At 46.6% G+C, this 27348-nt stretch overlaps 2 protein-coding genes across 5 annotated transcripts in view; both read left to right on the top strand.

Annotated features, from left to right (window-relative positions):
* gpr108 (G protein-coupled receptor 108) overlaps positions 1 to 12323 on the top strand; it is a gene marked incomplete at its 3' end in the record, with an annotated part of 29046 nt that extends 16723 nt beyond the window's left edge. For 2 of the 3 annotated variants that reach the window (XM_079694879.1, XM_079694877.1), the window contains exons 6-18: positions 2385 to 2683; positions 2803 to 2865; positions 2954 to 3055; positions 5405 to 5538; positions 5628 to 5703; positions 5782 to 5855; positions 6041 to 6158; positions 6461 to 6591; positions 6777 to 6820; positions 6899 to 6948; positions 7133 to 7216; positions 10647 to 10768; positions 11004 to 12323. In XM_079694879.1, coding sequence (XP_079551005.1) covers positions 2385 to 2683; positions 2803 to 2865; positions 2954 to 3055; positions 5405 to 5538; positions 5628 to 5703; positions 5782 to 5855; positions 6041 to 6158; positions 6461 to 6591; positions 6777 to 6820; positions 6899 to 6948; positions 7133 to 7216; positions 10647 to 10768; positions 11004 to 11088 — 1382 coding nt within the window. Of the gene's footprint in view, positions 1 to 2384; positions 2684 to 2802; positions 2866 to 2953; positions 3056 to 5404; positions 5539 to 5627; positions 5704 to 5781; positions 5856 to 6040; positions 6159 to 6460; positions 6592 to 6776; positions 6821 to 6898; positions 6949 to 7132; positions 7217 to 10646; positions 10773 to 11003 lie in introns of those variants that run through there. The other variant, XM_079694878.1, reaches the window with a different exon arrangement.
* Positions 12324 to 14954: 2631 nt separating this feature from the next.
* Positions 14955 to 26439, top strand: LOC307025537 (uncharacterized protein). 2 transcript variants are annotated; one of them, XM_079694880.1, is made up of 7 exons: positions 14955 to 15142; positions 16991 to 17050; positions 17420 to 17501; positions 18222 to 18342; positions 19036 to 19175; positions 22233 to 22396; positions 22898 to 26439. In XM_079694880.1, the coding sequence occupies exons 1-7, from the start codon at positions 14970 to 14972 to the stop codon at positions 23565 to 23567; spliced, it is 1410 nt and encodes a 469-aa protein (XP_079551006.1). In that variant the 5' UTR covers positions 14955 to 14969; the 3' UTR covers positions 23568 to 26439. The 2 variants fall into 2 exon arrangements, with proteins under 2 accessions (XP_079551006.1, XP_079551007.1); XM_079694881.1 differs by lacking the exon at positions 14955 to 15142 and adding an exon at positions 15212 to 15943.
* Positions 26440 to 27348: the final 909 nt, after the last annotated feature.

Genomic DNA, 27348 nt, shown 5'->3' with positions numbered 1-27348 from the left:
CTAGCTTGCCGCCTGGCCCTCCTTATGTTGCCACACCTCTGCTTGAGGATGCCATGCCGCTAGCGGCTTCGGCTAAACCTCTTCTATGAAGAGGAGGCTTCCCACTCCTCTGCTCAGAGCTCTGCAGGGGATGGAGGACGCCTCCATGGCGCCCACTAGTCATGAAGCCCTGGTACGCTTGCAGCTTCAGGTTCCACAGGTCGACTCGGCTCAGGCTAGCGCCTTCTTCAGGCATAACCCTGCCCCTGTCACTCCCCCTGTTCCTCCTTCAAAGGAGTACCTGAGGGAGCTCCATGCATGCTGGAGAGACACCAGGGCGAGCTGCTCTGTAGGGCCTACGACACCGCTGCACGCACGGGTCGTAACGGGAACTCCCTGTCCCATCTGAGGCTGGCAGTCTCTGGCTCTCTGCAGCAGGCTCTTCTTTGCTGGGCCTCAGTGATGCATCACTGCAAGCCTTTGCCCTAATGTCTAGGGAGTTGGGACGAGTTATGTCCTTATTGGTGCAGACTAGTCACCAGGTTTGTCCTGCTCAGTCAACACTTTCGGAGACATGTCCTCCGTAGTGTGCCAGTCGAGCCAGGGGAGCTGTTTGGGGAGCTAGGCGGACCAGGCAGCAGCTTTCGGGTCTTCATAGGCCTGTGCCCACTCCCAGCAGGCCCAGGGGCCCCTCTAGCAGCCGCACTCAGCCACCAGCTTACAGTGGTGGTCTGCGCAGGTCCCAGCGGCCCACTCATCCGCCTCCCGCCGGCCTTCTAGGCGGCCTCGTGCCTCAGAGCCTTACCGGTGACCCCCAGCCAGTCTGGTCTCAAGTGGCCCAGGATACGGCACGCCTCTTATCTCACGTAGCCCGGTTGGGCCTAACAGTGAGCACCAGAAGGAGTTGTCTGGACCCTTCCCAACAGGTCACTTACCTGGGGATGGTCCTAGACTCGGTCGCCATGAGGGCCTACCTGACACCTTGTCGTGTGGACAACATTTCCCATCTTCAGGCCGGGCAAGATGGTGCCTGATATTCAGTTCCTCTGGCCCTTGGGCAGACTGACTGCTGCCTCAGCCGTTTTGCCCTTAGGCCTGCTGTCGCTGCGCCCCATGCAGATGTGGCTGAACAGCCTTCACTTGGACGCCAGGTGGCACAGGCACAGGGAAGTCAGGGTGTTGCAGCGTTGCCTCCACTCTCTGTCACGCTGAAGGGGCAGGGCCTATCTCCTGATGGGCGTGCCCATGGGTGCCAGCCCATCCCGCCAGGAGACCATCACCATAGGTGCACGTCTCTCAGGGTGGGGTGCAGTGCGGCAGGGCAGGACCGTTCAGGGTCAGCGGTCTGCCCAGGAGGGTGCATGCCATGTCAACGTGCTAGAGCTTCGGGCTGTGCAGCTTGCACTCACGCACTTTCTACCCCCACTGGGGGGCAAGCATGTGCGTGTTCCTCGGGACAGCATGCACGCTGTTGCCCAGACAACAGTCCCTTCTAGATAGTGAACGTTCTCACTCCACTTTCAGAGTTTAGGTGGCTGCTATTTCTGCCCGACATGTTCGGGTCGACGGCTCAACGGTGGGGTGCCACAGGTCTGTGTCCCTCTTCCTGAGAGGGGCTTTACGGCAGCGTCCCCCTAGCACCCCGAGGGCTCCGGCTTGGGACCTGCCCCTGCTGCCGGATGCCCTGTCATCTCCTCCCTTCAAGCCCCTGGCCCAGATGGGGCCTAAGTGGCTGCCCACAAAGACAGCATTTCTGCTTGCCATAGCCTCAGGGAAGCGAGTTGGGGAGTTGCATGCCCTCTCCATAAGCGATACATGCCCGAGGTGGGACTCTCAGGTGTTGCCCTTTGTGCTTCCACAAACCCACTTCAATCAGCCTGTCCAGCTGGCACGCTTTGACGTTCAGGAGAACGGCACGTCTGAGTTGCTGTGCCCTGGGGGTGCCCAGGGCGTATATCAAGGCTACTGCCTGTATACGGCAGTAGGAGCAACTCTTGATTTTGCCATGGCGGCACTAAAGGAGGTTGTGCCCTCTAACCAGTGGCTGCCCCACTGGGTTGTCGATACCATCTCACATGCCTACGGGGCCAGTGGCCGCCCCCCTGCCATCAGGGCTGAGATGCCACTCTACAAGGATCAAGGTCACAGGTGACTTTGTTGTTATTTGGTACTCGAGCTGCACATGCGCGCGATGGACATATCCGGGACTCATAGAACCGTAGTTACATACGTAACTATCGTTTGCATTTATGTTGACGGAACATTGTGGCCACTTTCTTTTTTAAGTCAGTCTTCAGAAACTTTATTTTGAAGGAACATTTTATTTTGGTGCCTTTTTTATTTGAAATCAATTCCTGGTTTGATTTTTGAAGCCCAGTGAATGAAGGAGTTTTTGTTTCCTGCAGTTGTGAGGGAGAAGAGGGAGGTTCCTGCTGCAGTTCCTGCGGCTCCTGGTGCTCCTGCTGCTCCTGGTGCTCCTGGTGCTCCTGGTGCTCCTGCGGCTCCTGCTGCTCCTGGTGCTCCTGCTGTTCCTGTGGCTCCTGGTGCTCCTGCTGTTCCTGTGGCTCCTGCAGCACCTGCAGCTCCTGCTGCTCCTGCTGCTCCTGCTGCTCCTGCTGCTCCTGCAGCTCCTGCTGCTCCTGCTGCTCCTTTAGATCAAGAAGTTCAGAAAGAAGGAGACGGAGGAGGGGAACAAAGCTTCCAGGTAACGGGTGTTTGTGTGTCTGTTCTATTTAAAACACAGGATAGCGTTTGTAGTCACGCCCTGTGTGGTTGCAGTGAACACACTCTCAGTTTCTAACGGCCTCTGATTTGTGCTTTCAGCTGGGCCAAATGAATCAGATGACGCTCGCTCTGGACAAAGTGAACGGCTCCTACAGCTTCAGCGTACGCCCCCCCCCCCCCTCTACTCTGAGAATTGAAAATGTTTGGTTTTGTTTCCTGTTGCGTGAAACTCTTCCTCGTCTCTCCTCAGTTCCACATCGTGTTCAGCCTGCTGGCCGAGGGGCCCTACACCCTGAAGTTCCACTACTGCCACAACAAGGGGCCCGTCAAGAAGCTGCCCTACTACTTCTCTGTGAGTTAGCGTGTTCCTTAGTGTGTTCCTTAGCATGTTCCTTAGTGTGTTCCTGAGCGTGTTCCTTAGCATGTTGCTTAGCATGTTCCTTAGCATGTTCCTTAGTGTGTTCCTGAGCGTGTTCCTTAGCATGTTGCTTAGCATGTTCCTTAGCATGTTCCTTAGCATGTTGCTTAGCATGTTCCTTAGCATGTTCCTTAGCATGTTCCTGAGCGTGTTCTTGAGCATGTTCCTTAGCATGTTCCTGAGCGTGTTCTTGAGCATGTTCCTTAGCATGACCCTTAGCATGTTTCTGAGCATGTTCCTTAGCATTTTCCTTAGCATGTTCCTTAGCATGTTCCTTAGCATGACCCTTAGCATTTTTCTGAGCGTGTTCTTGAGCATGACCCTTAGCATGTTCCTTAGCATGTTCCTTAGCATGTTCCTTAGCATTTTCCTTAGCATGACCCTTAGCATTTTTCTGAGCATGTTCCATAGCATGTTCCTTAGCATGTTCCTTAGCGTGTTCCTTAGCATGTTCCTTAGCATTTTTCTGAGCATGTTCCTTAGCATGTTCCTTAGCATGTTCCTTAGCGTGTTCCTTAGCGTGTTCCTTAGCATGACCCTTAGCATGTTCCTTAGCGTGTTCCTTAGCGTATTCCTTAGCATGACCCTTAGCATTTTCCTTAGCATGTTCCTTAGCATGTTCCTTAGCATGTTCCTTAGCATGTTCCTTAGCATGTTCCTTAGCGTGTTCCTTAGCGTATTCCTTAGCATGACCCTTAGCATTTTCCTTAGCATGTTCCTTAGCATGTTCCTTAGCATGTTCCTGACCGTGTTCCTGAGCGTGTTCCTTAGCATGTGCATGCCCGTGTTGAACAGTACACTTACTTAAGTACTGTCCTTCATCAGAATCCCAAATGTGTGATTATTACCACGGCGGGGAAATGGTTCAATGTAGAGACAAGCTCACGTTGGGGCGGCTGTGGCTCAGTGGATAGTGTGCTGGACTTCGAATCAGGGGGTCTCAGGTTCAAACCCCACAGCAGTCAGCATGTCGTTGTGTCCCTGAGACACTTCTCCCCAAAGTGCTCCTGTGGGGATTGCCCACAGTATTGAGTATGTAAGTTGCTTTGGATAAAAGCGTCTAACAAGGGACATGTGATGTTAATAACATAAGAACAGATCCAGGGTAGACATTTTATTTGAGCCTTTTAAAAGGTGAGAGAGCGTACTAGAGGTTAGGGCTGCTCGATTATGGCAAAAATCATAATCTCGATTATTTGGGTCAATAATTGATTTCACGATTATTAAAAACGATTATCCATTTACTTTGAAAACATCAATTTATTGAAAAGAAAAAAAGTGAACAGTATGTTTTTAACAGTTGATTTCCCTGAACTTTAAGTAAAATTCAACTGAAAAACCAATAAATAAATAATAAAAAAAGAATAATATTAAAAAAAATAAAAAGTTTTATTTCGATTACGTTGTTTTCGTAATCGTTGCAAGCAAAAAATAATAATTGCGTTTAAAATACGATTAATTGAGCAGCCCTACTATTAGGGATGCCAGCGATTATTCGATTTTTCGAATATTCGTTACAGTCTCCATAATCGATTTTCTTTTTTTTTAATTCGATTTTATTTATATTTTTATTATTATTTATGTTTTTCTTTTTTTTCCTGGTTTAGTTTCAACCAAAATATAAACTAATGCTAATAATAGTATTAATAATTGTAAATTGCCATTGGTCACACCACCAGTTTGTTTTACTGTAAACCCCCCCCTCTCTGTCACACGTGCGATTGATTTATTGGCGATATACAGAACAGTGAGAACAACACCATTAAAGATGAACAAAGCGGTACGTTCAAAGAAGAGTTCCTCGTGGATCTACTTCGAACTGTCAAATGGTGCAAAAGAAGAAAAAATGTGTCGCTACAAAACATTTTTTTTCTCTCCTGCGGGGGGGGGGGGGGTTTGTGGCGGTGAATAATCGATTAATATTCGCCAGGGCTGTCCGATTTTGCGATCTGTACCTAGAACTAAAGAGTTCTCAGGAACCTTTGTGGGGACAGTACTTGGTGTGAACGCGCCTAATGAGTTACTTGTATTCCTGCTGGGAAATCTGCCTTCATCACATCGGTACAATCACAAGCCGACCTCATCAGCTCTTTAGATAGTCTAGTTTAAAAGGAAATAGTTAATACTGCCTTGTAATGTTGCTGCACCAGCTTCCACTGTGCATGCATCTGTGGTCCATGTGACTTCAGACCTGGAGCAATCATTGAATATAGCTGCTTTGGTTCCCAGCTGTTTAGTGTTTTGAAATGTCAGCATGTAGTAAGGTGAGTGTGTGCTCTGCAGGTGGAGGTGACGGAGAAGAACCCCGGAGGCTACCTGTCCGCAGCAGAGATCCCTCTCTCTCGCCTCTACATCGGGATGGCCGGAGTGTTCTTCACCGCAGCCATGGTCTGGGTGTACACGCTGATGAAGCACAGGTACACACTGACTCCTTAGAGGACCACTCAGGCTGTTTATTAGCACAGTTTCAGCTGTGAAGACCGCTGAGCCTTTCTATTGTTTCCAGGTACAGTGTGTTTAAGATCCACTGGCTGATGGCAGCGCTCGCTTTCACCAAGGCCATCTCCCTGGTGTTCCACAGTGTAAGCACATAGCTGAATATATTATCTGCTTGTATTATGTCAATGCATCTTTTAATGATGAATCTCTCTGTCCCTCAGATTAACTATCACTTCATCAACACTGAGGGCCATCCCATTGAAGGCTGGGCCGTCATGTATTACATCACTCACCTGTAAGTACCTTTCTTAGTAACTTAATACAATGTCTTTCTTTGACCTGCTTTATTAGAATACAACACATGATGCTTCCAGAACACATTCAGGATTCCATGATATTACAAGAATGTAAAATAGGCAGGGATTATATAGGATGATCTAAATCCTGGGACTTTTATAAATAGTGTATTTAATGTTTCAGGCTGAAAGGGGCGCTCCTCTTCATCACCCTGGCTCTGATTGGCACTGGCTGGGCCTTCGTCAAATACATCCTGTCCGACAAGGAGAAGAAGATCTTCATGATAGTCATCCCTCTGCAGGTGTGTGTGTGTGTGTGTGTGTGTGTGTGTGTGTGTGTGTGTGTGTGTGTGTGTGTGTGTGTGTGTGTGTGTGTGTGTGTGTGTGTGTGTGTGTGTGTGTGTGTGTGTGTGTGTGTGTGTGTGTGTGTGTGTGTGTGTGTGTGTGTGTGTGTGTGTGTACCGGTATGTGTGTGTACCGGTATGTGTGTGTGTGAGAGAACCTTTAAGTGTGTGTGTGCAATGGAAACAGTATTAATGTGTGGGCCTGGGAAACAGTAGTTGTGTGTGTAGTTGTTTTACACCCATAGTGTGTGTGTCTGCAGGTCCTGGCCAACGTGGCGTACATCATCATCGAGTCGACGGAGGAGGGCTCCATCGAGTACTACCTCTGGAAGGAGATCCTGTTCCTGGTGGACCTCATCTGCTGCGGAGCCATCCTGTTCCCCGTCGTCTGGTCAGTGTTTCTATCTCTGTTTAAACATCCGCAGCACGGCCGTTGAACAGAAAAAGACAATTCTAAACAGTGCATTCAAATCATGACACTCATTTGATTCTTGACTCGATACAGGGACGTTAACCCTGACAGTGCATTCGCTGTGTGTGTGCAGGTGAGTTTCTAAATTCTTTTTGTGTTCTCAGGTCCATCCGTCACCTGCAGGAGGCGTCCAGCACCGACGGCAAAGGTGAGTCCTGATCAGATCCAGCCTGCAGCGTTCACTAAACCCACTCATTTTGATTAACTCTGGTTTCATCTCTTTCAGCGGCCATGAATCTGGAGAAGCTCAAACTGTTCAGGCATTATTATGTGATGGTAAGAGCGGCTAAGCAGCATTCTCCTATGTACACAATGAACACAACAGCAAAACCTTTTCCTTTGGCGGTGGGGAAGCTCTGTTGCATCATGGGAGTTGTAGTCTACGGATTCTCCTGGAAAGTGGAGTACTCAGTCTGCATTCATTTGGTTTATCTTTTAATATTGTCCCTGTGATTTTCAGATTGTGTGTTATATCTACTTCACGAGGATTATCGCCATCCTGCTGAAGGTCACCATGCCGTTCCAGTGGCAGTGGTGCTACGAGGTGAGACAACAACCACAACACACGTTATGTTCATGCCTACACATCTAGATTTGGACAACATAGATACCACATTCTTAAATATATTTTATTCTATCTTTTTATTGAACATCCAGACTTTAATAATGTTCCTACTTCCTGTCCGTTATCTCTCATGGCTCTTCATAATGTTCCTACTTCCTGTCTGTTATCTCTCATGGCTCTTCCTAATGTTCCTACTTCCTGTCCATTATCTCTCATGGCTCTTCCTAATGTTCCTACTTCCTGTTAGTTATCTCTCATGGCTCTTCCTAATGTTCCTACTTCCTGTTAGTTATCTCTCATGGCTCTTCCTAATGTTCCTACTTCCTGTCAGTTATCTCTCATGGCTCTTCCTAATGTTCCTACTTCCTGTCAGTTATCTCTCATGGCTCTTCATAATGTTCCTACTTCCTGTTAGTTATCTCTCATGGCTCTTCCTAATGTTCCTACTTCCTGTCAGTTATCTCTCATGGCTCTTCCTAATGTTCCTACTTCCTGTTAGTTATCTCTCATGGCTCTTCCTAATGTTCCTACTTCCTGTCCGTTATCTCTCATGGCTCTTCCTAATGTTCCTACTTCCTGTTAGTTATCTCTCATGGCTCTTCCTAATGTTCCTACTTCCTGTCAGTTATCTCTCATGGCTCTTCCTAATGTTCCTACTTCCTGTCAGTTATCTCTCATGGCTCTTCATAATGTTCCTACTTCCTGTCTGTTATCTCTCATGGCTCTTCCTAATGTTCCTACTTCCTGTCTGTTATCTCTCATGGCTCTTCCTAATGTTCCTACTTCCTGTCTGTTATCTCTCATGGCTCTTCCTAATGTTCCTACTTCCTGTCCGTTATCTCTCATGGCTCTTCCTAATGTTCCTACTTCCTGTCAGTTATCTCTCATGGCTCTTCATAATGTTCCTACTTCCTGTCTGTTATCTCTCATGGCTCTTCCTAATGTTCCTACTTCCTGTCTGTTATCTCTCATGGCTCTTCCTAATGTTCCTACTTCCTGTCTGTTATCTCTCATGGCTCTTCCTAATGTTCCTACTTCCTGTTTGTTATCTCTCATGGCTCTTCCTAATGTTCCTACTTCCTGTTAGTTATCTCTCATGGCTCTTCCTAATGTTCCTACTTCCTGTCTGTTATCTCTCATGGCTCTTCATAATGTTCCTACTTCCTGTCTGTTATCTCTCATGGCTCTTCATAATGTTCCTACTTCCTGTCTGTTATCTCTCATGGCTCTTCATAATGTTCCTACTTCCTGTCTGTTATCTCTCATGGCTCTTCATAATGTTCCTACTTCCTGTCTGTTATCTCTCATGGCTCTTCCTAATGTTCCTACTTCCTGTCTGTTATCTCTCATGGCTCTTCCTAATGTTCCTACTTCCTGTCTGTTATCTCTCATGGCTCTTCCTAATGTTCCTACTTCCTGTCTGTTATCTCTCATGGCTCTTCATAATGTTCCTACTTCCTGTTTGTTATCTCTCATGGCTCTTCATAATGTTCCTACTTCCTGTCTGTTATCTCTCATGGCTCTTCATAATGTTCCTACTTCCTGTCTGTTATCTCTCATGGCTCTTCATAATGTTCCTACTTCCTGTCTGTTATCTCTCATGGCTCTTCCTAATGTTCCTACTTCCAGTCTGTTACCTCTCATGGCTCTTCATAATGTTCCTACTTCCAGTCTGTTACCTCTCATGGCTCTTCCTAATGTTCCTACTTCCTGTCTGTTATCTCTCATGGCTCTTAATAATGTTCCTACTTCCTGTCTGTTATCTCTCATGGCTCTTCATAATGTTCCTACTTCCTGTCTGTTATCTCTCATGGCTCTTCATAATGTTCCTACTTCCTGTTAGTTATCTCTCATGGCTCTTCCTAATGTTCCTACTTCCTGTTAGTTATCTCTCATGGCTCTTCATAATGTTCCTACTTCCTGTCTGTTATCTCTCATGGCTCTTCATAATGTTCCTACTTCCTGTCCGTTATCTCTCATGGCTCTTCCTAATGTTCCTACTTCCTGTCTGTTATCTCTCATGGCTCTTCCTAATGTTCCTACTTCCTGTTAGTTATCTCTCATGGCTCTTCCTAATGTTCCTACTTCCTGTCCGTTATCTCTCATGGCTCTTCCTAATGTTCCTACTTCCTGTCTGTTATCTCTCATGGCTCTTCCTAATGTTCCTACTTCCTGTCTGTTATCTCTCATGGCTCTTCCTAATGTTCCTACTTCCTGTCTGTTATCTCTCATGGCTCTTCCTAATGTTCCTACTTCCTGTCAGTTATCTCTCATGGCTCTTCCTAATGTTCCTACTTCCTGTCCGTTATCTCTCATGGCTCTTCCTAATGTTCCTACTTCCTGTCTGTTATCTCTCATGGCTCTTCCTAATGTTCCTACTTCCTGTTAGTTATCTCTCATGGCTCTTCATAATGTTCCTACTTCCTGTCCGTTATCTCTCATGGCTCTTCCTAATGTTCCTACTTCCTGTCTGTTATCTCTCATGGCTCTTCCTAATGTTCCTACTTCCTGTTAGTTATCTCTCATGGCTCTTCCTAATGTTCCTACTTCCTGTCTGTTATCTCTCATGGCTCTTCATAATGTTCCTACTTCCTGTCCGTTATCTCTCATGGCTCTTCCTAATGTTCCTACTTCCTGTCCGTTATCTCTCATGGCTCTTCATAATGTTCCTACTTCCTGTCCGTTATCTCTCATGGCTCTTCCTAATGTTCCTACTTCCTGTCTGTTATCTCTCATGTCTCTTCCTAATGTTCCTACTTCCTGTCCGTTATCTCTCATGGCTCTTCGTAATGTTCCTACTTCCTGTCTGTTATCTCTCATGGCTCTTCCTAATGTTCCTACTTCCTGTCAGTTATCTCTCATGGCTCTTCATAATGTTCCTACTTCCTGTCTGTTATCTCTCATGGCTCTTCCTAATGTTCCTACTTCCTGTCTGTTATCTCTCATGGCTCTTCATAATGTTCCTACTTCCTGTCTGTTATCTCTCATGGCTCTTCATAATGTTCCTACTTCCTGTCTGTTATCTCATGGCTCTTCCTAATGTTCCTACTTCCTGTCCGTTATCTCTCATGGCTCTTCCTAATGTTCCTACTTCCTGTCTGTTATCTCTCATGGCTCTTCCTAATGTTCCTATTTCCTGTCTGTTATCTCTCATGGCTCTTCCTAATGTTCCTACTTCCTGTCTGTTATCTCTCATGGCTCTTCATAATGTTCCTACTTCCTGTCCGTTATCTCTCATGGCTCTTCCTAATGTTCCTACTTCCTGTCTGTTATCTCTCATGGCTCTTCCTAATGTTCCTATTTCCTGTCTGTTATCTCTCATGGCTCTTCCTAATGTTCCTACTTCCTGTCCGTTATCTCTCATGGCTCTTCCTAATGTTCCTACTTCCTGTCCCCTGTGTCTCTGCAGTTCCTGGTGGAGGTCTCCACTCTGATCTTCTTCGTGTTGACGGGCTATAAGTTCAGACCAGCGTCCAACAACCCGTACCTGCAGCTGCCCCTGGACGAGGAGGACGTGGAGATGGACGAAGTGTGAGCTCACCGTGACTTCAATGTGTTGAGAATGTGTTAACCATCGGTGTCCACCCAATGCACAGTCATCGATACAAGTCGACCCAACTGACATAGACTGACCCGTTAACTGTTATTGGCTAATGGTGCAATGTCCTCTCTATTCTACATGTCCTCTTTGAACCGGTGAACTGAAGGCAGTAGCCGCTCTGTTTTGATTGGCTGTAATTGACGTCCTTCTTTGTCTCTGGTGCAGAGTGACTGAGTCCGGAGCTCTGGAGGGAATCTCCAAAGTGAAGAAGACGTGTAACGGACAACGCCCGAAAGAGTCCACCTTGTGAGCTGGAAGCTGCCTCCTTGGAGGGGAGGGGGGGGGGGGGTACTCAACATGGACCAAGCCCCCATCCCCCCCCTCCCCTCCCCTCCCCTCCCCACACACCAGATCCCCTGCTGAACTCTGGGAGATGTTGCAGTGTCCTGTCCACTGTCTGGCTATGCAAAAAGACAAACTTTGTTGGACACTCTCCAATTCCTCAAAAGCACTCCACCCAGAAACAGTGGAGGGGGGGGTGGGGGTCTCTCCCCTCTCTCTCCCCAAAGATCATTATCATTTTAGAGACTTGCTTTCGGGTGTGTTTATATCGGCTATTTAAACGGTACTGCTCCAGGTCGTACCTTCCTGTGCGATGTGTGTGTGAACGTAAGACGCCGTGAAAACGACTGTAATGTTTTTTATCTTCTGGAGACGAAGCGATTTGGCGTGTGGTACTCTCCGGAGGCCGCGCTCAGGCTCAGCTGAGTTTGATGGCGGCTCAATCACTTTAGATTGAACTTTTAGGAATGTTAAAAGGAAGCTTTGGAAATTCTTCAACAGAGAGGATGTAGTGTTTCTGGGTTGGTCCCTGAAGGCAGCATCTCCTGGTCCCTGAAGGCAGCATCTCCTGGTCCAATGGGATCCTCTGTGAGTCCAACAAGCGTTTGAGATTCTTGGAACACAGATCCCTAAAAGATGAAAGCTTCCTTTCAACACGTTGTCCTCACAGGTCGTCTATAGTTTCACATCAACACTACGCTTCGTGTGTTACTCTGTTTCCCATGTATTGAAATATTTGAAAGAGTTTTGTATATTTCAATATATTTCCTTATTGCATATTGAAATGTTATATTTCAGTATTATTTCCAGGAGAGCGAGGAGTCGGCCGCTGCTGTAATTGAATGCTTTAGTGGATGTTCAGCCCAGATCTTCATTTCTAAATCTCTCATTTAGGGAGGGGTCTTTTGGCGAGGAGAGACCGAACAGATGATCTCTGGCTTTTGGTTTTACTTTCGTGCTCTTGATGTGAAGCTTATTTTATTAATTATTGAAGACTTAACAGATGTAAATAAGACTGTGGAGAGGAAGGCACTTTGATGAAGAGGCTTTAGGACGCGTTCAGGTTCTGTTCTGATGGTTTTGTAGGACGCAGGAGACGAGGAGGTGTTCAGGTGTGACTGTTCACCTGAGAGGAAACAGGAAGTCACAGAGGAAGCTGTGATGTCTGCCTGAACTGTCACAATAAAGCTGCTGTTCTGGAAATGTGTTCGTCTTGGAGTGATTACATGTTGAATTTAACAATGGGGGATAATGGAGCTGATGGGGGGGGGGGGGAATAATGCATTCAATGTTCTCTGAGATTATAGTTCGAAGTTCAAGAGAAAAACTGAAAAAAGATTTAGAGAAAACCTTAAATATATAAAAAAGAATACCTTTTTTTATCGCGTTGAAATAAAAAAGGTACAGAGTATAAATGTAATATTCTATGAGACTATGAATACATTAATTTACGATATGTAATTTTCTGAGGTAACAATTATACATTTATCAGAAAGAAATCACAAATTAAGAGATTAAACAATTATAATGAACTTGGATGTTATTTAAAAGTCACCTAGCAGCTATTTCTAGGCAATAGCATAGGTCTCAGATATACACAGATATATAAAAACATGTCTATGAAGTGTTTTGCTCCAAATACCAAACAGATCACCCATTCTAGCCATGCCTCATATCCTCTGTTTCACTTCCTGTTTCTAAAGTGCTGATTTGGGGTATAAAGCTTAAAAAAATTAAATATTGATAAAAAAGAGGGTGGAGCTTATGCGGGAGATTCTAAGTCCCGCCCATCTACTTCCTGTCCATGGACCTTATTTCGGAAAAAGTATTTATTGAAATCAATGGAGAGAGAAAGATTATCTTTCCATCCCGTCTGAATTGTGCCACGAATTACACATATGATGTTTGTCAATTTAAAAAATCATTTCCATGTCAAAAAAGTCACAGTTTGTCGTAAAACTGTTGAAATATGAGACTATGAAAAATACGCAACTAGAAAGACTACAAATCCCAGAGTCGCGGTCCCGCATGCTGGCTCTCACGAACCGACTCACTCCCCTTGTGTGTGTGCACAGCTCTCAACATGCCCAGACCTGGAGGGATTTTCACCTCTTTTAATACTTTCCGCCTCGTTCTGAAAGAAAGAAGTGAAATGTGCCAACGTGACGGCCGTCTGGGTGTGTGAAGCGAGAGGGAGATGTAGTTCATTGAGCGGTTTCACACAAAGTGTAACTTCACAGTTTTACCACACATTTTTATTTTTTTGACTTTTAAAATTATCTTTTAAATTGACAAACATCATATGTGTAATTCGTGGCACAATTCAAACGGGATCGAAAGATAATCTTTCTCTCTCCATTGACTTCAATACATCTTTTCTGAAATAAGGTCCATGGAGCTCCCCGGAAGGGGAGGGGCTTCACCTCTCTATACTTCCGTGATGAAACACCATATCATGGATTATCAAGTATTCTCTCTGAAACAGTATGGAGCTCAAAGGCTTTCTCTCTTGTCGGTTATACCACAAGGTGAGTTCCTTTTTACTTCCTGCTTCTTCACACACATGCTCTCCAGTACAGGTTAGCTCTGAGTGTTAGCGATGCTAATGTAAACACCGACCGACCATATTACGTCCAAAACAGTCGGGCATTGTTTCTGATAGCAACGTTTCTGATTGGGCCGTGGGTCCACATTTCAGATATTACGTCATATCGGACGCAAATCTGGATCAGCTCCGTTGTTCCCCCGTTTTTAGAGATTTGGATACGGAGGAAGAGAGAGGGTTTTATTTTCTGACGCTGCGTGAGTTCCCCGACACACCGGGGACATATGTTTATGTTTTATACATAAACATATGTCCCCTGACCGGTGTGTCAGACATAAAAAAGTGACTTTTGCATGATAGGAGAACTTTAAATTAAAGTTGTAAAAATAATTAGGGATATTTTTTCATCAAAACAAATCACATATTAGCTAAATGAAAAGTCACTCACTTTAAAGGTGGGGTCGGTAATTCACTTCAGAAACACTTGTTATATTCCATGGAATGCTCTCAACATCCCGATAGCAATGAATACATGAAAGGCTTTGACAATAAATACAAACATTTCCTCTGTGGAAGCCGTGGCGCTGTAAAAAGCAAGTCCAGTTATCTGCCTAGGCCCGCGGCGAGATCATTTGACTACCTGCCTGTCAGCCTTCCATCTGTGCACACACTTACCTCTGCACTCATTGGTCATGTGCGCGTTCGTGTGTGTTGGAGGAGGGGCTCTGTGAGGAAGTCTGAAGGAAGGGGCAGACTTTTTTCGGTTGAGTACTTTTTGCCAACTGCTCCTAGTACTAGACTCCTGGTACTAGACTCCTGGTACTAGGATGGGTTAAACGCAGAGGCCAAATGTCACTGTGTGCTGTGTGCTCTGCATGTGATCATTAAAGAGGCTTTCATCCCTCCATATTCTAATTCAGCGCACTCGAGCTGGTTTCTCCATTCTTACCCTACCTTTAAGTAAATGAAGGATTTTTTAACAAAATATCAAGAATGACTTAAAACACAAAACCCAATGTAACGGTAACTGTTGGTGAGTTTGTCAGCGAGACACACTCTGGATGTGGATTTATAATAATCCATTTCGTTTCTATAGCACACTTTCAAAACATCGTCTCAAGGTGCTTCACAAGGCTACGAGGAGGAGATACAAAGTGATCTGAGGAGCATCTTGAATTAAATATGTTAAAATAAAACAGGTTAGATTAAAATAATATTTCAGAGGTTTCTTTACACAAGTCTGAACGAAGACATGTTACAGAAGAAACGACTGGGGAGGAACAGGGACTCTTTAAAGTCTCCTGATGACGGCAGACTTCCTGCTGCAGCTGAAGGTGATCGTGTGTCCGGTGATCAGCCCCTCCCCTCCCCCCCCCCCCCCTCCCCCCCCCCCCCCCTCCTCCTCCTCTCTGCAGTCAGAGTGCAGCAGACTGCAGTCTCTCCTCCTCTCTCGTCCCTGCAGGTGGATCAGCACGATGTGAGTAGCAGCTCTTTCCTTGTCTCCAGTCGTTGTGTTTCTGTAACGTCAGAAAGGGAAAGGTTTCTTTCTTTCTGCAGCGTCATGCGAAGCTACATATTTAAAGCGAGCTGCAGGGCTGAGCGGATGAATGCGTCCCGCCCTAAGTACTCAGACCTCCCGCAGTGTGGAGATGAGCTGCAGGGCTGAGCGGCTGAATGCGTCCCGCCCTAAGTACTCAGACCTCCCGCAGTGTGGAGATGAGCTGTTGGGTTGCTGGAGGTTCTGATGGAGGACGGTCAGTCTGTGTTTGACCTCCAAACGCCTTTGATGGAGCCGGGGAGCGGATGATGCAGCAGTCTCTGTCCCGTCTCCTGCAGCGCCGCTCAGACTGCAGCACTGATGCTTTTCTGCTGCAATGCATTCTGCCACATTTCAGAATCCTTCAGACTCTGGTTGTTTTTATTTATGTTTCCTTTATTATTAGAATTTCATATTTTTAATGTATTCTTTTGTTTCTTCCATTTTTTAAATATGCTATCATTTAAAACCTAACACAGTTAGAGTTCATGTTAGTCCTGAACCGCCCTCTGAATATCATTCACGTTTCAGTTCAACAGCTCGTCTGAATCTATTTCATTTGAGTGTGTTAGTCATGCCGCGGGGGGGGCGGGGGGGTCAGTGGTTGAATGCAGTGTTGACCAGGTGGGTTTTGAGTGATGTTCTGAATGCGGTGAGGGAGGAAGAGTCTCTGATGGATTGGGGGGAGTTCCAGACGGTGGGTGCAGCAACGGAGAAGGCTCTGCCGCCCCAGGACTTGAGGTTGGTCCGGGTGGGGGGGGGGGGGGGGGGAGGTTGGCAGAGCGGAGGGAGCGAGTGTGTCTTTGGAGGAGGTCAGTCAGGTGGTGGTGGGTGGGGGGGGGGGTGGTTGGCAGAGCGGAGGGAGTGAGTGGGAGTGTGTCTGTGGAGGAGGTCAGTCTTGTCTGTGGAGGAGGTCAGTCAGGTGGGGGGGGGGTGTCTGTGGAGGAGGTCAGTCAGGTGGGGGGGGTGTCTGTGGAGGAGGTCAGTCAGGTTGGGGGGGGGGTGTCTGTGGAGGAGGTCAGTCAGGTGGGGGGGGGGGTGTCTGTGGAGGAGGTCAGTCAGGTTGGGGGGGGGGTGTCTGGAGGAGGTCAGTCAGGTGGGGGGGGGTGTCTGTGGAGGAGGTCAGTCAGGTGGGGGGGGGTGTCTGTGGAGGAGGTCAGTCAGGTGGGGGGGGGTGTCTGTGGAGGAGGTCAGTCAGGTGGGGGGGGTGTCTGTGGAGGAGGTCAGTCAGGTGGGGGGGGGTGTCTGTGGAGGAGGTCAGTCAGGTGGGGGGGGGGTGTCTGTGGAGGAGGTCAGTCAGGTGGGGGGGGGTGTCTGTGGAGCAGGTCAGTCAGGTGGGGGGGGGGGTGTTATTATTAAAAGCATAATAAAGTGTGCAGTTCAACCTCACGACCTTTATTCAATTTAAACTCATATTCGGACTCAACTTTTTTGTTGTGTATTTATATTTCGTGTAAATATTGTTTTTTATGAACCAGTTTTTATATTAGTTGTACTTTTGCCTCTTGTCTGCAATTGTCTTTCTTTTTCTTTATTAAGTCAGAATTTAGAGAAAACAAGGACTTGAGAGAAAAGTTCAAAAATATATCAAATATATACAAATAGACAAAGTTAGTAACGTTTTGTATGTTCTGGATAAATGATGAATGCATGATAGATGGGCCAAGTTATTAAATAGATGAACGGCTTTAAAGATCAACAGTAGAAGTTTAAAGTACTAACCCCAGTTATCCCATCAGTTCGTGAGTCAAAGTATTTGAAGATGATTCTCCCTCCTTTCCTCCTCAGGGCCTTCGTCTCACTTTTTGCGTTTCTGACGCTCGCCGTCGCGGCTGAAGGAAACGTCGGGTAAGTTGATCCCTCCAAGACACCACGGTGTAAACGCACTAACCACGCTCCAGACAGATGGGGAGAATAAGTACTGAACTAGGAGGAGGAGGCACCTTAACTGCATTTCACTCTGCGTAGTGATCGTTGTTTAGTCTGTAGGGGTGGGAGTCACCTCGATACCATCGCATGAGGGACCTCCATTGGAAGAGTTCAGGGACCTTCTGGTTCAGGCCCACTCACTCGTGTCCCATTATGAAACAGTGATGGGCAAACCCCATTTTGGATTGTTCTCTTTACATTTCAACCTACGGCCAGATACCTGAGATTTATTTTGAAAGTGAAGTACAACCCTTACTCAGTCATCATTGATCTCTGTCTCTGTTGCAGACCGAGCAGCAACAGAAGCTTCTGCACCGAGTCCAAGGAGTGCCTGGAGTATCAGCTGGTCTGCAAGACAGACGAATATGAGGTGTGTGTGTGTGTGTGTGTGTGTGTGTGTGTGTGTGTGTGTGTGTGTGTGTGTGTGTGTGTGTGTGTGTGTGTGTGTGTGTGTGTGTGTGTGTGTGTGTGTGTGTGTGTGTGTGTGTGTGTGTGTGTGTGTGTGTGTGTGTGTGTGTGTGTGTGTGTGTGTGTGTGTGTGTGTGTGTGTGTGTGTGTGTGTCTCTCTCTCTCTCTCTCTCTCTCTCTCTCTCTCTCTCTCTCTCTCTCTCTCTCTCTCTCTCTCTCTCTCTCTCTGTGTGTGTTTCTCTCTCTCTCTGTATGTGTGTGTGTGTGTGTGTGTGTGTCTCTCTCTCTCTCTCTCTGTGTGTGTGTGTGTGTGTGTGTGTGTGTGTGTGTGTGTGTGTGTGTGTGTGTGTGTGTGTGTGTGTGTGTGTGTGTGTGTGTGTGTGTGTGTGTGTGTGTGTGTGTGTGTGTGTGTGTGTGTGTGTGTGTGTGTGTGTGTGTGTGTGTGTGTGTGTGTGTGTGTGTGTGTGTGTGTGTGTATGATGGGTCAAATGCAGAGAAACTGTTTTGTTACTAGTACCTGTACTGACAATGAAGTTGAATAAATAAAACGTTTGGCTATTTATTTTTTACATATTGTAATGCGCAATGTTAGATATTATATCATGAATCAATGAAATACAATGTGTGTGTGTGTGTGTGTGTGTGTGTGTGTGTGTGTGTGTGTGTGTGTGTGTGTGTCCAGGTGCGACACTACAGTCCGACCCGCTGGGTGTCCACAGATGCAGAGGCGTATTTCATGGGAGTGGGAGCAGCGATGGCTTTCAGGAGACTCTTCCAGTTCATCACCGGGGCCAACGTGGGGGGTGAGACCTGCAGACCAGCTCCAACAGACTGTAGTTCAAAAACATCTAAAAACCATAGACTGTATATATAAAGGTAAAAGCCTTAGACTGAAATGTCAGGGATATGAGCCTGGCTTCAACAAATGTTTCATAATTCTGCGTTTGATCTCAGAATTCTGGGGGAAAGGCAGACTTTTGAAAATAATCAGAATTCTGACAAATTTGAGAAGTTTTAGAAAAAAGTCCATATTTTTATAAAAGTTAGAATTTTGAGGAAAAAGTCCGAAATTGTATTAAAAAAGTCATAATTTCAATAAAAAGTCATTAAAAAATAAATAAAGTCAGATTTATTTTTAAAAATTCAGATGTTTTAAAAAAAAGTCAGAATCTTTTGAAAAAATCCTAATAAAAAAAAGAAAGTCAGAATTCTGAAAAACATCAACCTTTCTGAAAGAAGTCAGAATTAGTGTTAAAGTTTTCACCTGAAGTACACCCTCCTAAATCCTGTAGTGTTACATCAGCCTCTAAGAGTTTGTTCAGGGTTTTTATGTGTGTGTGTTCAGTGTGTGTGTGTGTGTGTGTGTTCAGTGTGTGTGTGTGTGTGTTCAGTGTGTGTGTGTGTGTGTTCAGTGTTTCTGTGTGTGTTCAGGGTTTTGATGTGTTTGTGTTCAGTCTCTCGGAGTGTGTTCAGTGTTTCTGTGTGTGGTTCCTCAGGAGTCAAGATGGAGATGACCGCCCCCGTCCTGGTGAAGATCCCGGAGGATACCAGGATGTGGGAACCAGCCATCTACACCCTCAGCTTCCCGTTGCCGGCAGCCTATCAGGAAGAGCCGCCGGCGCCAACCAACGATAAGGTTCAGACATTCAGACATTCAGACACTCAAACTTATAGAGATGTGCAGGAATGAGTCCTAAACCCTGACATGAGTCAGCATGTCCTCACTTATAGCCCAACATTAGCCACCTTTAGCTTAGCGGTGGTGACGTGAAGTCATGTGACCGTGCTGTAGTTCCTTTATAGCCCAACATTAGCCTCCTTTAGCTTAGCGGTGGTGACGTGAAGTCATGTGACCGTGCTGTAGTTCCTTTATAGCCCAACATTAGCCTCCTTTAGCTTAGCGGTGGTGAGGTGAAGTCATGTAACCGTGCTGTAGTTCCTTTATAGCCCAACATTAGCCACCTTTAGCTTAGCGGTGGTGACGTGAAGTCATGTGATCGTGCTGTAGTTCCTTTATAGCCCAACATTAGCCACCTTTAGCTTAGCGGTAGTGACGTGAAGTCATGTGACCGTGCTGTAGTTCCTTTAAAGCCCAACATTAGCCACCTTTAGCTTAGCGGTGGTGATGTGAAGTCATGTGACCGTGCTGTAGTTCCTTTAAAGCCCAACATTAGCCTCCTTTAGCTTAGCGGTGGTGACGTGAAGTCATGTGACCGTGCTGTAGTTCCTTTATAGCCCAACATTAGCCTCCTTTAGCTTAGCGGTGGTGAAGTGAAGTCATGTGACCGTGCTGTAGTTCCTTTATAGCCCAACATTAGCCACCTTTAGCTTAGCGGTGGTGACGTGAAGTCATGTGACCGTGCTGTAGTTCCTTTATAGCCCAACATTAGCCACCTTTAGCTTAGAGGTGGTGACGTGAAGTCATGTGACCGTGCTGTAGTTCCTTTATAGCCCAACATTAGCCTCCTTTAGCTTAGCGGTGGTGATGTGAAGTCATGTGACCGTGCTGTAGTTCCTTTATAGTCCGACATTAGCCTCCTTTAGCTTAGCGGTGGTGACGTGAAGTCATGTGACCGTGCTGTAGTTCCTTTATAGTCCGACATTAGCCTCCTTTAGCTTAGTGGTGGTGACGTGAAGTCATGTGACCGTGCTGTAGTTCCTTTATAGCCCGACATTAGCCTCCTTTAGCTTAGTGGTGGTGACGTGAAGTCATGTGACCGTGCTGTAGTTCCTTTATAGCCCAACATTAGCCTCCTTTAGGTTAGCGGTGGTGACGTGAAGTCATGTGACCGTGCTGTAGTTCCTTTATAGCCCAACATTAGCCTCCTTTAGCTTAGCGGTGGTGACGTGAAGTCATGTGACCGTGCTGTAGTTCCTTTATAGCCCAACATTAGCCTCCTTTAGCTTAGTGGTGGTGACGTGAAGTCATGTGACCGTGCTGTAGTTCCTTTATAGCCCAACATTAGCCTCCTTTAGCTTAGCGGTGGTGACGTGAAGTCATGTGACCGTGCTGTAGTTCCTTTATAGCCCAACATTAGCCTCCTTTAGCTTAGCGGTGGAGACGTGAAGTCATGTGACCGTGCTGTAGTTTCTTTATAGCCCAACATTAGCCTCCTTTAGCTTAGCGGTGGTGACGTGAAGTCATGTGACCGTGCTGTAGTTCCTTTATAGTCCGACATTAGCCTCCTTTAGCTTAGTGGTGGTGACGTGAAGTCATGTGACCGTGCTGTAGTTCCTTTATAGCCCGACATTAGCCTCCTTTAGCTTAGTGGTGGTGACGTGAAGTCATGTGACCGTGCTGTAGTTCCTTTATAGCCCAACATTAGCCTCCTTTAGGTTAGCGGTGGTGACGTGAAGTCATGTGACCGTGCTGTAGTTCCTTTATAGCCCAACATTAGCCTCCTTTAGCTTAGCGGTGGTGACGTGAAGTCATGTGACCGTGCTGTAGTTCCTTTATAGCCCAACATTAGCCTCCTTTAGCTTAGCGGTGGTGACGTGAAGTCATGTGACCGTGCTGTAGTTTCTTTATAGCCCAACATTAGCCTCCTTTAGCTTAGCGGTGGTGACGTGAAGTCATGTGACCGTGCTGTAGTTCCTTTATAGCCCAACATTAGCCACCTTTAGCTTAGCGGTGGAGACGTGAAGTCATGTGACCGTGCTGTAGTTCCTTTATAGCCCAACATTAGCCTCCTTTAGCTTAGCGGTGGAGACGTGAAGTCATGTGACCGTGCTGTAGTTTCTTTATAGCCCAACATTAGCCTCCTTTAGCTTAGCGGTGGTGACGTGAAGTCATGTGACCGTGCTGTAGTTCCTTTATAGCCCAACATTAGCCTCCTTTAGCTTAGCGGTGGTGACGTGAAGTCATGTGACCGTGCTGTAGTTTCTTTATAGCCCAACATTAGCCTCCTTTAGCTTAGCGGTGGTGACGTGAAGTCATGTGAGCGTGCTGTAGTTCCTTTATAGCCCAACATTAGCCTCCTTTAGCTTAGCGGTGGTGACGTGAAGTCATGTGACCGTGCTGTAGTTTCTTTATAGCCCAACATTAGCCTCCTTTAGCTTAGCGGTGGTGACGTGAAGTCATGTGACCGTGCTGTAGTTTCTTTATAGCCCAACATTAGCCTCCTTTAGCTTAGCGGTGGAGACGTGAAGTCATGTGACCGTGCTGTAGTTCCTTTATAGCCCAACATTAGCCTCCTTTAGCTTAGCGGTGGTGACGTGAAGTCATGTGACCGTGCTGTAGTTTCTTTATAGCCCAACATTAGCCTCCTTTAGCTTAGCGGTGGTGACGTGAAGTCATGTGAGCGTGCTGTAGTTCCTTTATAGCCCAACATTAGCCTCCTTTAGCTTAGCGGTGGTGACGTGAAGTCATGTGACCGTGCTGTAGTTCCTTTATAGCCCAACATTAGCCTCCTTTATCTTAGCGGTGGAGACGTGAAGTCATGTGACCGTGCTGTAGTTCCTTTATAGCCCGACATTAGCCACCTTTAGCTTAGCGGTGGGGACGTGAAGTCATGTGACCGTGCTGTAGTTCCTTTATAGCCCAACATTAGCTTGATACTTCAGAAATCATAAAGTGATGTTCACATGTGGAGCAGCATGTTGTTTTCTGTGATGCATAACGCCTAGATACTGATGTCGTGTGTGTGCGTGCGTGCGTGTGTGTGTGTGTGCGTGCGTGCGTGTGTGTGTGTAGCTGTACTTCACAGAGATGCCGGAGATGGATGTGTATGTGCGGGGGTACGGGGGCTGGATGCTGTCCGTCACCTCCCGGCTTCACGCCCACCTCCTGACCAAAGAGCTGGGGAGGGTGGGCGCCTTGTACAACCGCAGCTACCACTACGGAGTGGGGTACGACAGGTAAACACTTCATCATCACAATCATAATCCTTATCGTCACCAAGTAGGTTTACACACACGGGGAATTTGCTTTTGTATAAATGGTACATATAGATACCAGAAGAAGAACACTAGCGTAACACTTTTAAAGTAAAGACAATATTTACACTAAACAGAAACAGAGGCTTTTATGACTTTTTATTGTTTCGGGAATTTCTCAACTTTTAAACTTTTTTGTGTGTGTGTGTGTGTGTGTGTGTGTGTGTGTGTGTGTGTGTGTGTGTGTGTGTGTGTGTGTGTGTGTGTGTGTGTGTGTGTGTGTGTGTGTGTGTGTGTGTGTGTGTGTGTGTGTGTGTGTGTGTGTGTGTGTGTGTGTGTGTGTGTGTGTGTGTGTGTGTGTGTGTGTGTGTGTGTGTGTGTGTGTGTGTGTGTGTCTCTATGTGTGTGTGTGTGTGTGTGTGTGTGTGTGTGTGTGTGTGTGTGTGTGTGTGTGTGTGTGTGTGTGTGTGTGTGTGTGTGTAGTCCCTTGAAGCTGTTGAACAGGCACAACGAGGTGTGGTACGTGTCTGAGGGGGATGTAGTTTGCTCGGATCCTCAGCAGCCGACCCCCGCTCACACCCCCGGGCCGACCCCTTCCCCCTCCCCCACAGTCCCGGCCTCCCCCCCCCTCACACACACACTCTCCGACTCCCCCGTCCTCCCACACACACTCTCCGACTCCCCCGTCCTCCCACACACACTCTCCGACTCCCCCGTCCTCACCCCCGCCTCCAACCTGTCCTCAGAGTCCAACTCCTCCGACCCCTCTGCCCTCCCCCAATCTGAAGCCAGTCCTTCGTCCAGCGGCCCCTCCACCTCCACCTCCATCCTGCAGGATCCAACCTCCATTCCCCCAGGGAACACTTCCAACCTCCCAGGGAACAGCACCACCCTGCTGCCCGACGCCCCCCCATGTAACAGCACCAACCCCCCAGGAAACAGCACCACCCTGCTGCCCGACGCCCCCCCAGGGAACAGCACCACCCTGCTGCCCGACGCCCCCCCTGGTGACAGCACCACCCCCCCAGGGAACAACAGCACCACCCTCCCAGGCAACAACAGCACCACGCCCCCAGGGAACAGCACCACCCTCCTCCCCTCCCTCACCACTGGGGGGCCATCAGCTGACTCCCCCCCAGAGGAGGCTCACTAGCAACAATCACATTTTAATATAAAGGATTAATCCACAATCAGATAAATCCATTTATCCATCAGTTACTCCCCCGTGTTACTGTCGTTGAGAAAAAGCCCCCCCCTGGCAGATCAACTAGAAACCGGAGCAGGGGATCCAGTCCTGTTCTTCCCCATCATCAGGCTGAGGCTTTCCTCCAGAGCCACTCAGTAAGTGCAAAACCCATAAAGAATCAAACTCCGAACAACAAGGAAAGTGCAGATACATTCCCCTCCAGCGAGTCCTAGTGAGTGAGTGCTGGTGAATCAGAAACATGGCCTTCACTTTTTAAAAGCTTTTGTGTCTGTCCTGGTGTCCGGGGGGAGGAGGGACATTCCTCACATACTGCTATCAGGGTCACAGTGACATATCCCTTCTTGGGGGCTTTATTTGATCCCCACGTTGGGTGCCATGTGACATGATAGACGGGCCTTATTGAGGGTGTTTATTCAATTTCTCAGAATTTAGATATAAAGTTCCTAAAATATGTCAAACCCGCCTGATTGGAAAAGAGAGTATTATTCAGGAGGTGCTGGATTAAGAGGCAGCTTCCCAGTGTCAGAGGTTACCCCATTCATCAGGACTTTCCCCTTTTCTTTGGATCGTTTGCTACGGAGACATTAGAGTGGAGAAACACACGGGGAGTAACTGATGCATAGAGGATGGTTTTGTGGTGAAGTTCAGCTTCAAGCAGCTGCATTAACACAATCAGAAGAGAGGCGGTGGAGGTGAGACTCACTCAGTGTTGGAATCACAGCTTTGCACCTGCAGCGTATCATATCCAGAATATCCATAGAGATGTATGTATTAGTTATCTAGAATCCAGGAGAGGGACACCCTAACATCCCTGAAAGTAATAACTGAGATGTGTATCAAAGTGTTGTGGAGCAGTATTCCCAGTATCAATCAGAGGAAGGGGTTTCAGTCTTCAGCCACCACTTCCTCCTCCTCTCTGTTCAGCTCTCTAAAATCGCTCTTTATTAGAAAGGTATTGGGATTTTTGGTGCAGACTTAAATTAACAGAATAGTGCACGGCTCTGTGTAAAAACATTCTAGTGTTAGTGCTGTAAATATGTTATGGATTATAAAACTGTCTCAAGTTGTTCAATAATTACATCAATTAACATATTTATTACGAACTAATCCGGGTCAATCACACCCGATTCATTCATTTGTTTTAAATATAATAAAATGAATGTAAGGAAACGAGAAGGATACCGTGCATAACAGCAAACTGAAGAAAGAACAGAATCCCTGAAAGTTCTTTTTTCAATTCAATGTTTAAATCTTTATCAATAAATTCAATGTTGAATTTCAGTTTTCTCACTTTCGACCCCAGAATGTTTTTATGTTGGATTTTACCCAAATATAAGCAAACATATTTGATCCTCTTTTAGTCTAATCCACATGAGGAAGAATGTTTATAAATATATGATTTCTTTCTGATGAAATGGATTCAGATTGAGAGGGAAAGCTGGTTCACTTTGAATTAGGATGGAGATGATTGTATCTGAAAGTGAATCTAGTGAGTGAAAGCCCAGTTGTTAATGTCGTCCGCTCCACAGATCCCGTAACCGACTGATGCAGTTCATTACAAATCATTCTTCATAAGCGTCTGAGCTCCATGCTGTGCTCTGAGGAAGGTGCAATAAAAACCAAAACAAACTCTCGTCAGACTCTGAATTATTTGTCTTTGGACGTTTCAGGAGAATCATTTATTTATTACTCTGATTATTTTAGGGCTGGAAAATTATTTTGGTGTCAGATTTCATGAGGGCTGCCGAAATAATTCCTGACACAGCGATATCAACGCGGAACAATCGGTCAGGTTCGCTTGTTCTTTGTTCAAAAGACATTTGGAAAAAGTCTGAGTAAAGTAGGGTCACTCTAACAGACGGTCAGACCCTCCTCACTCTAACAGCCGGGCAGACCCTCTTCACTCTAACAGCTGGGCAGACCCTCCTCACTCTAACATGAGAGCAGCTCGGCCCCTCGGACACACGGAGCAGCAGGAGGTCCCGGAGTACGCTGCCGTCCAGTTCAGCAGAGCTGCCCCGAGGTGAGCAGCTCCTCACTCTCTCAGGACCGGAGGGCAGGCCCCTGGAGAGGGTCCAGCTGCATCGTGCAGCACGGCCAACACATCCCTCTGAACACAGCAGGCGTTGACTTTGAAGGACTTCTGTTTTTTTACGATCACATTTCTATTTCCACTGAATGAAGTGGATTTATGAAATACACGTCTCAGAGCTCTCTAAGAATGAGGCGATGAGTCTTCAGTTTTCATCTGAGTGGCTCAGATGTAAAGCGATCTGACCCCTGACGGCTGGCTTGATGGAAAGTAGATATTTCTAAAGAGTTCTAATTTACTGATATCAAACCATTTCCACTGTTTTGTAATTTATCAACTTCTTTACTTTGTTCTCCTTCTTGTCCAGACTGATCAGCAACTACTTCCTAAACACGTGTTGCTATTGAAAAGCACGTTGGTTTATTTACATGTTTTGCAATAGTATGACGAAAAAGATGAACCAACAAACCATAGTTTAGTATTTTGATAAATATTTATGAATGCACGTTGAAAAGAACAAGAGAAACTACAGCATGGTGTGTTGTTGGAAAATGTTTAATCTGTGAAAGTAAAGGAGACGCAGAAACCGTTGAAAGACTTGAATCCAGTTGATTTCACACGTGAACGCTGAGGCGCCGCTCATTACACTCTGCTGCTGGGACGGGGGTCACCAGGGGTCAACCAGGGGTCAACCAGAGGTCAACAGGGCATCTTCTCAACTCTAAAAAGAATTCTGTATTTCCATTAAATATCGTTCCAACATTGACGTTGAATTTGTTCTGCTTTTATAAAAATATGAGCTGTTTCCTTGTTAGCATTGGCGGACACAACCGAACCTTAACTCAACACCTTTTGTTTCCTGGGAATCATTCTGCACAGATCCATCTCTCTACATGCATGGCTCCTTCAGGATAGCTTTGTAGATGAACCTTTAAGCCGAGGCTAGAGAGGATCAGTGGATACTACAGCGCCAGGAGAAGCCACACACGTCTGTGGGTATCTTCAGCAGGAGCTAAAGCTGCTCTCCTTGGAGCCACCAGACTCCATTGAGAGAACAAGCTATCTCCTCCCCACGGGACAGAGGAGTTGCTGGTCGGTCGCTGGCTAGTTTGGTTAGTTGTTGATATCATGTGACCTTGGTGGATGCAAACTACCCATCTTAACACCGAAGCTCACACAATAAACCAAAGCATCCAACATGCAGAGAGAGAGACTCCTGTTCTGCAGAGCCAGTGTTCTGTGAATGGAGTTTGGTGGCGGCACAGGGCAGGGAGGTAAAGCAGAGAGCCTGTGTACAAATACACACAAACTATCCCTCTAACACTCAGAGAACTGGACTCACTTCCTCTGAGACCCCATCCCAACGGAGAGCAGGTGAAGTGTTATCACACCTTTAACATGATATGAGTTCAGTGTTGGATTGGCCTCTGACGCTCGTACCCACACAGCTCAATCCAACGCTTGAGATCGAACCGTGCAGAAGCATCACACACCTCCTCTGCATCACACGCTCATCTCTCATCTTGCAGAACATAATGTGCTTTGATCCGACAAAATAAAAGTCCTGACACCAGAAGGCATTTCCTGTTGTTTGGCTGGATGTATAAAACTCAGGAGACAGACAGGGGTCATGTGATCGGTACCATCGGGGTCATGTGATCAGTACCATCGGGGTCATGTGATCGGTACCATCGG

The sequence above is a fragment of the Notothenia rossii genome (assembly GCF_949606895.1).
Source record: "Notothenia rossii genome assembly, contig: SUPER_1_unloc_1, whole genome shotgun sequence".
NCBI lineage: Eukaryota > Metazoa > Chordata > Actinopteri > Perciformes > Nototheniidae > Notothenia > Notothenia rossii.
This window is presented reverse-complemented; position numbering and strand designations above follow the sequence as displayed.

Coding starts and splice junctions, on each gene's coding strand:
- LOC307025537 (XM_079694880.1), top strand. CDS start 14,970: ATGACGGCAGACTTCCTGCTGCAGCTGAAGGTGATCGTGTGTCCGGTG. Junction 17,502..18,221: donor GCAAGACAGACGAATATGAG/GTGTGTGTGTGT, acceptor GTGTGTGTCCAG/GTGCGACACTACAGTCCGAC. Junction 19,176..22,232: donor CGGCGCCAACCAACGATAAG/GTTCAGACATTC, acceptor GTGTGTGTGTAG/CTGTACTTCACAGAGATGCC.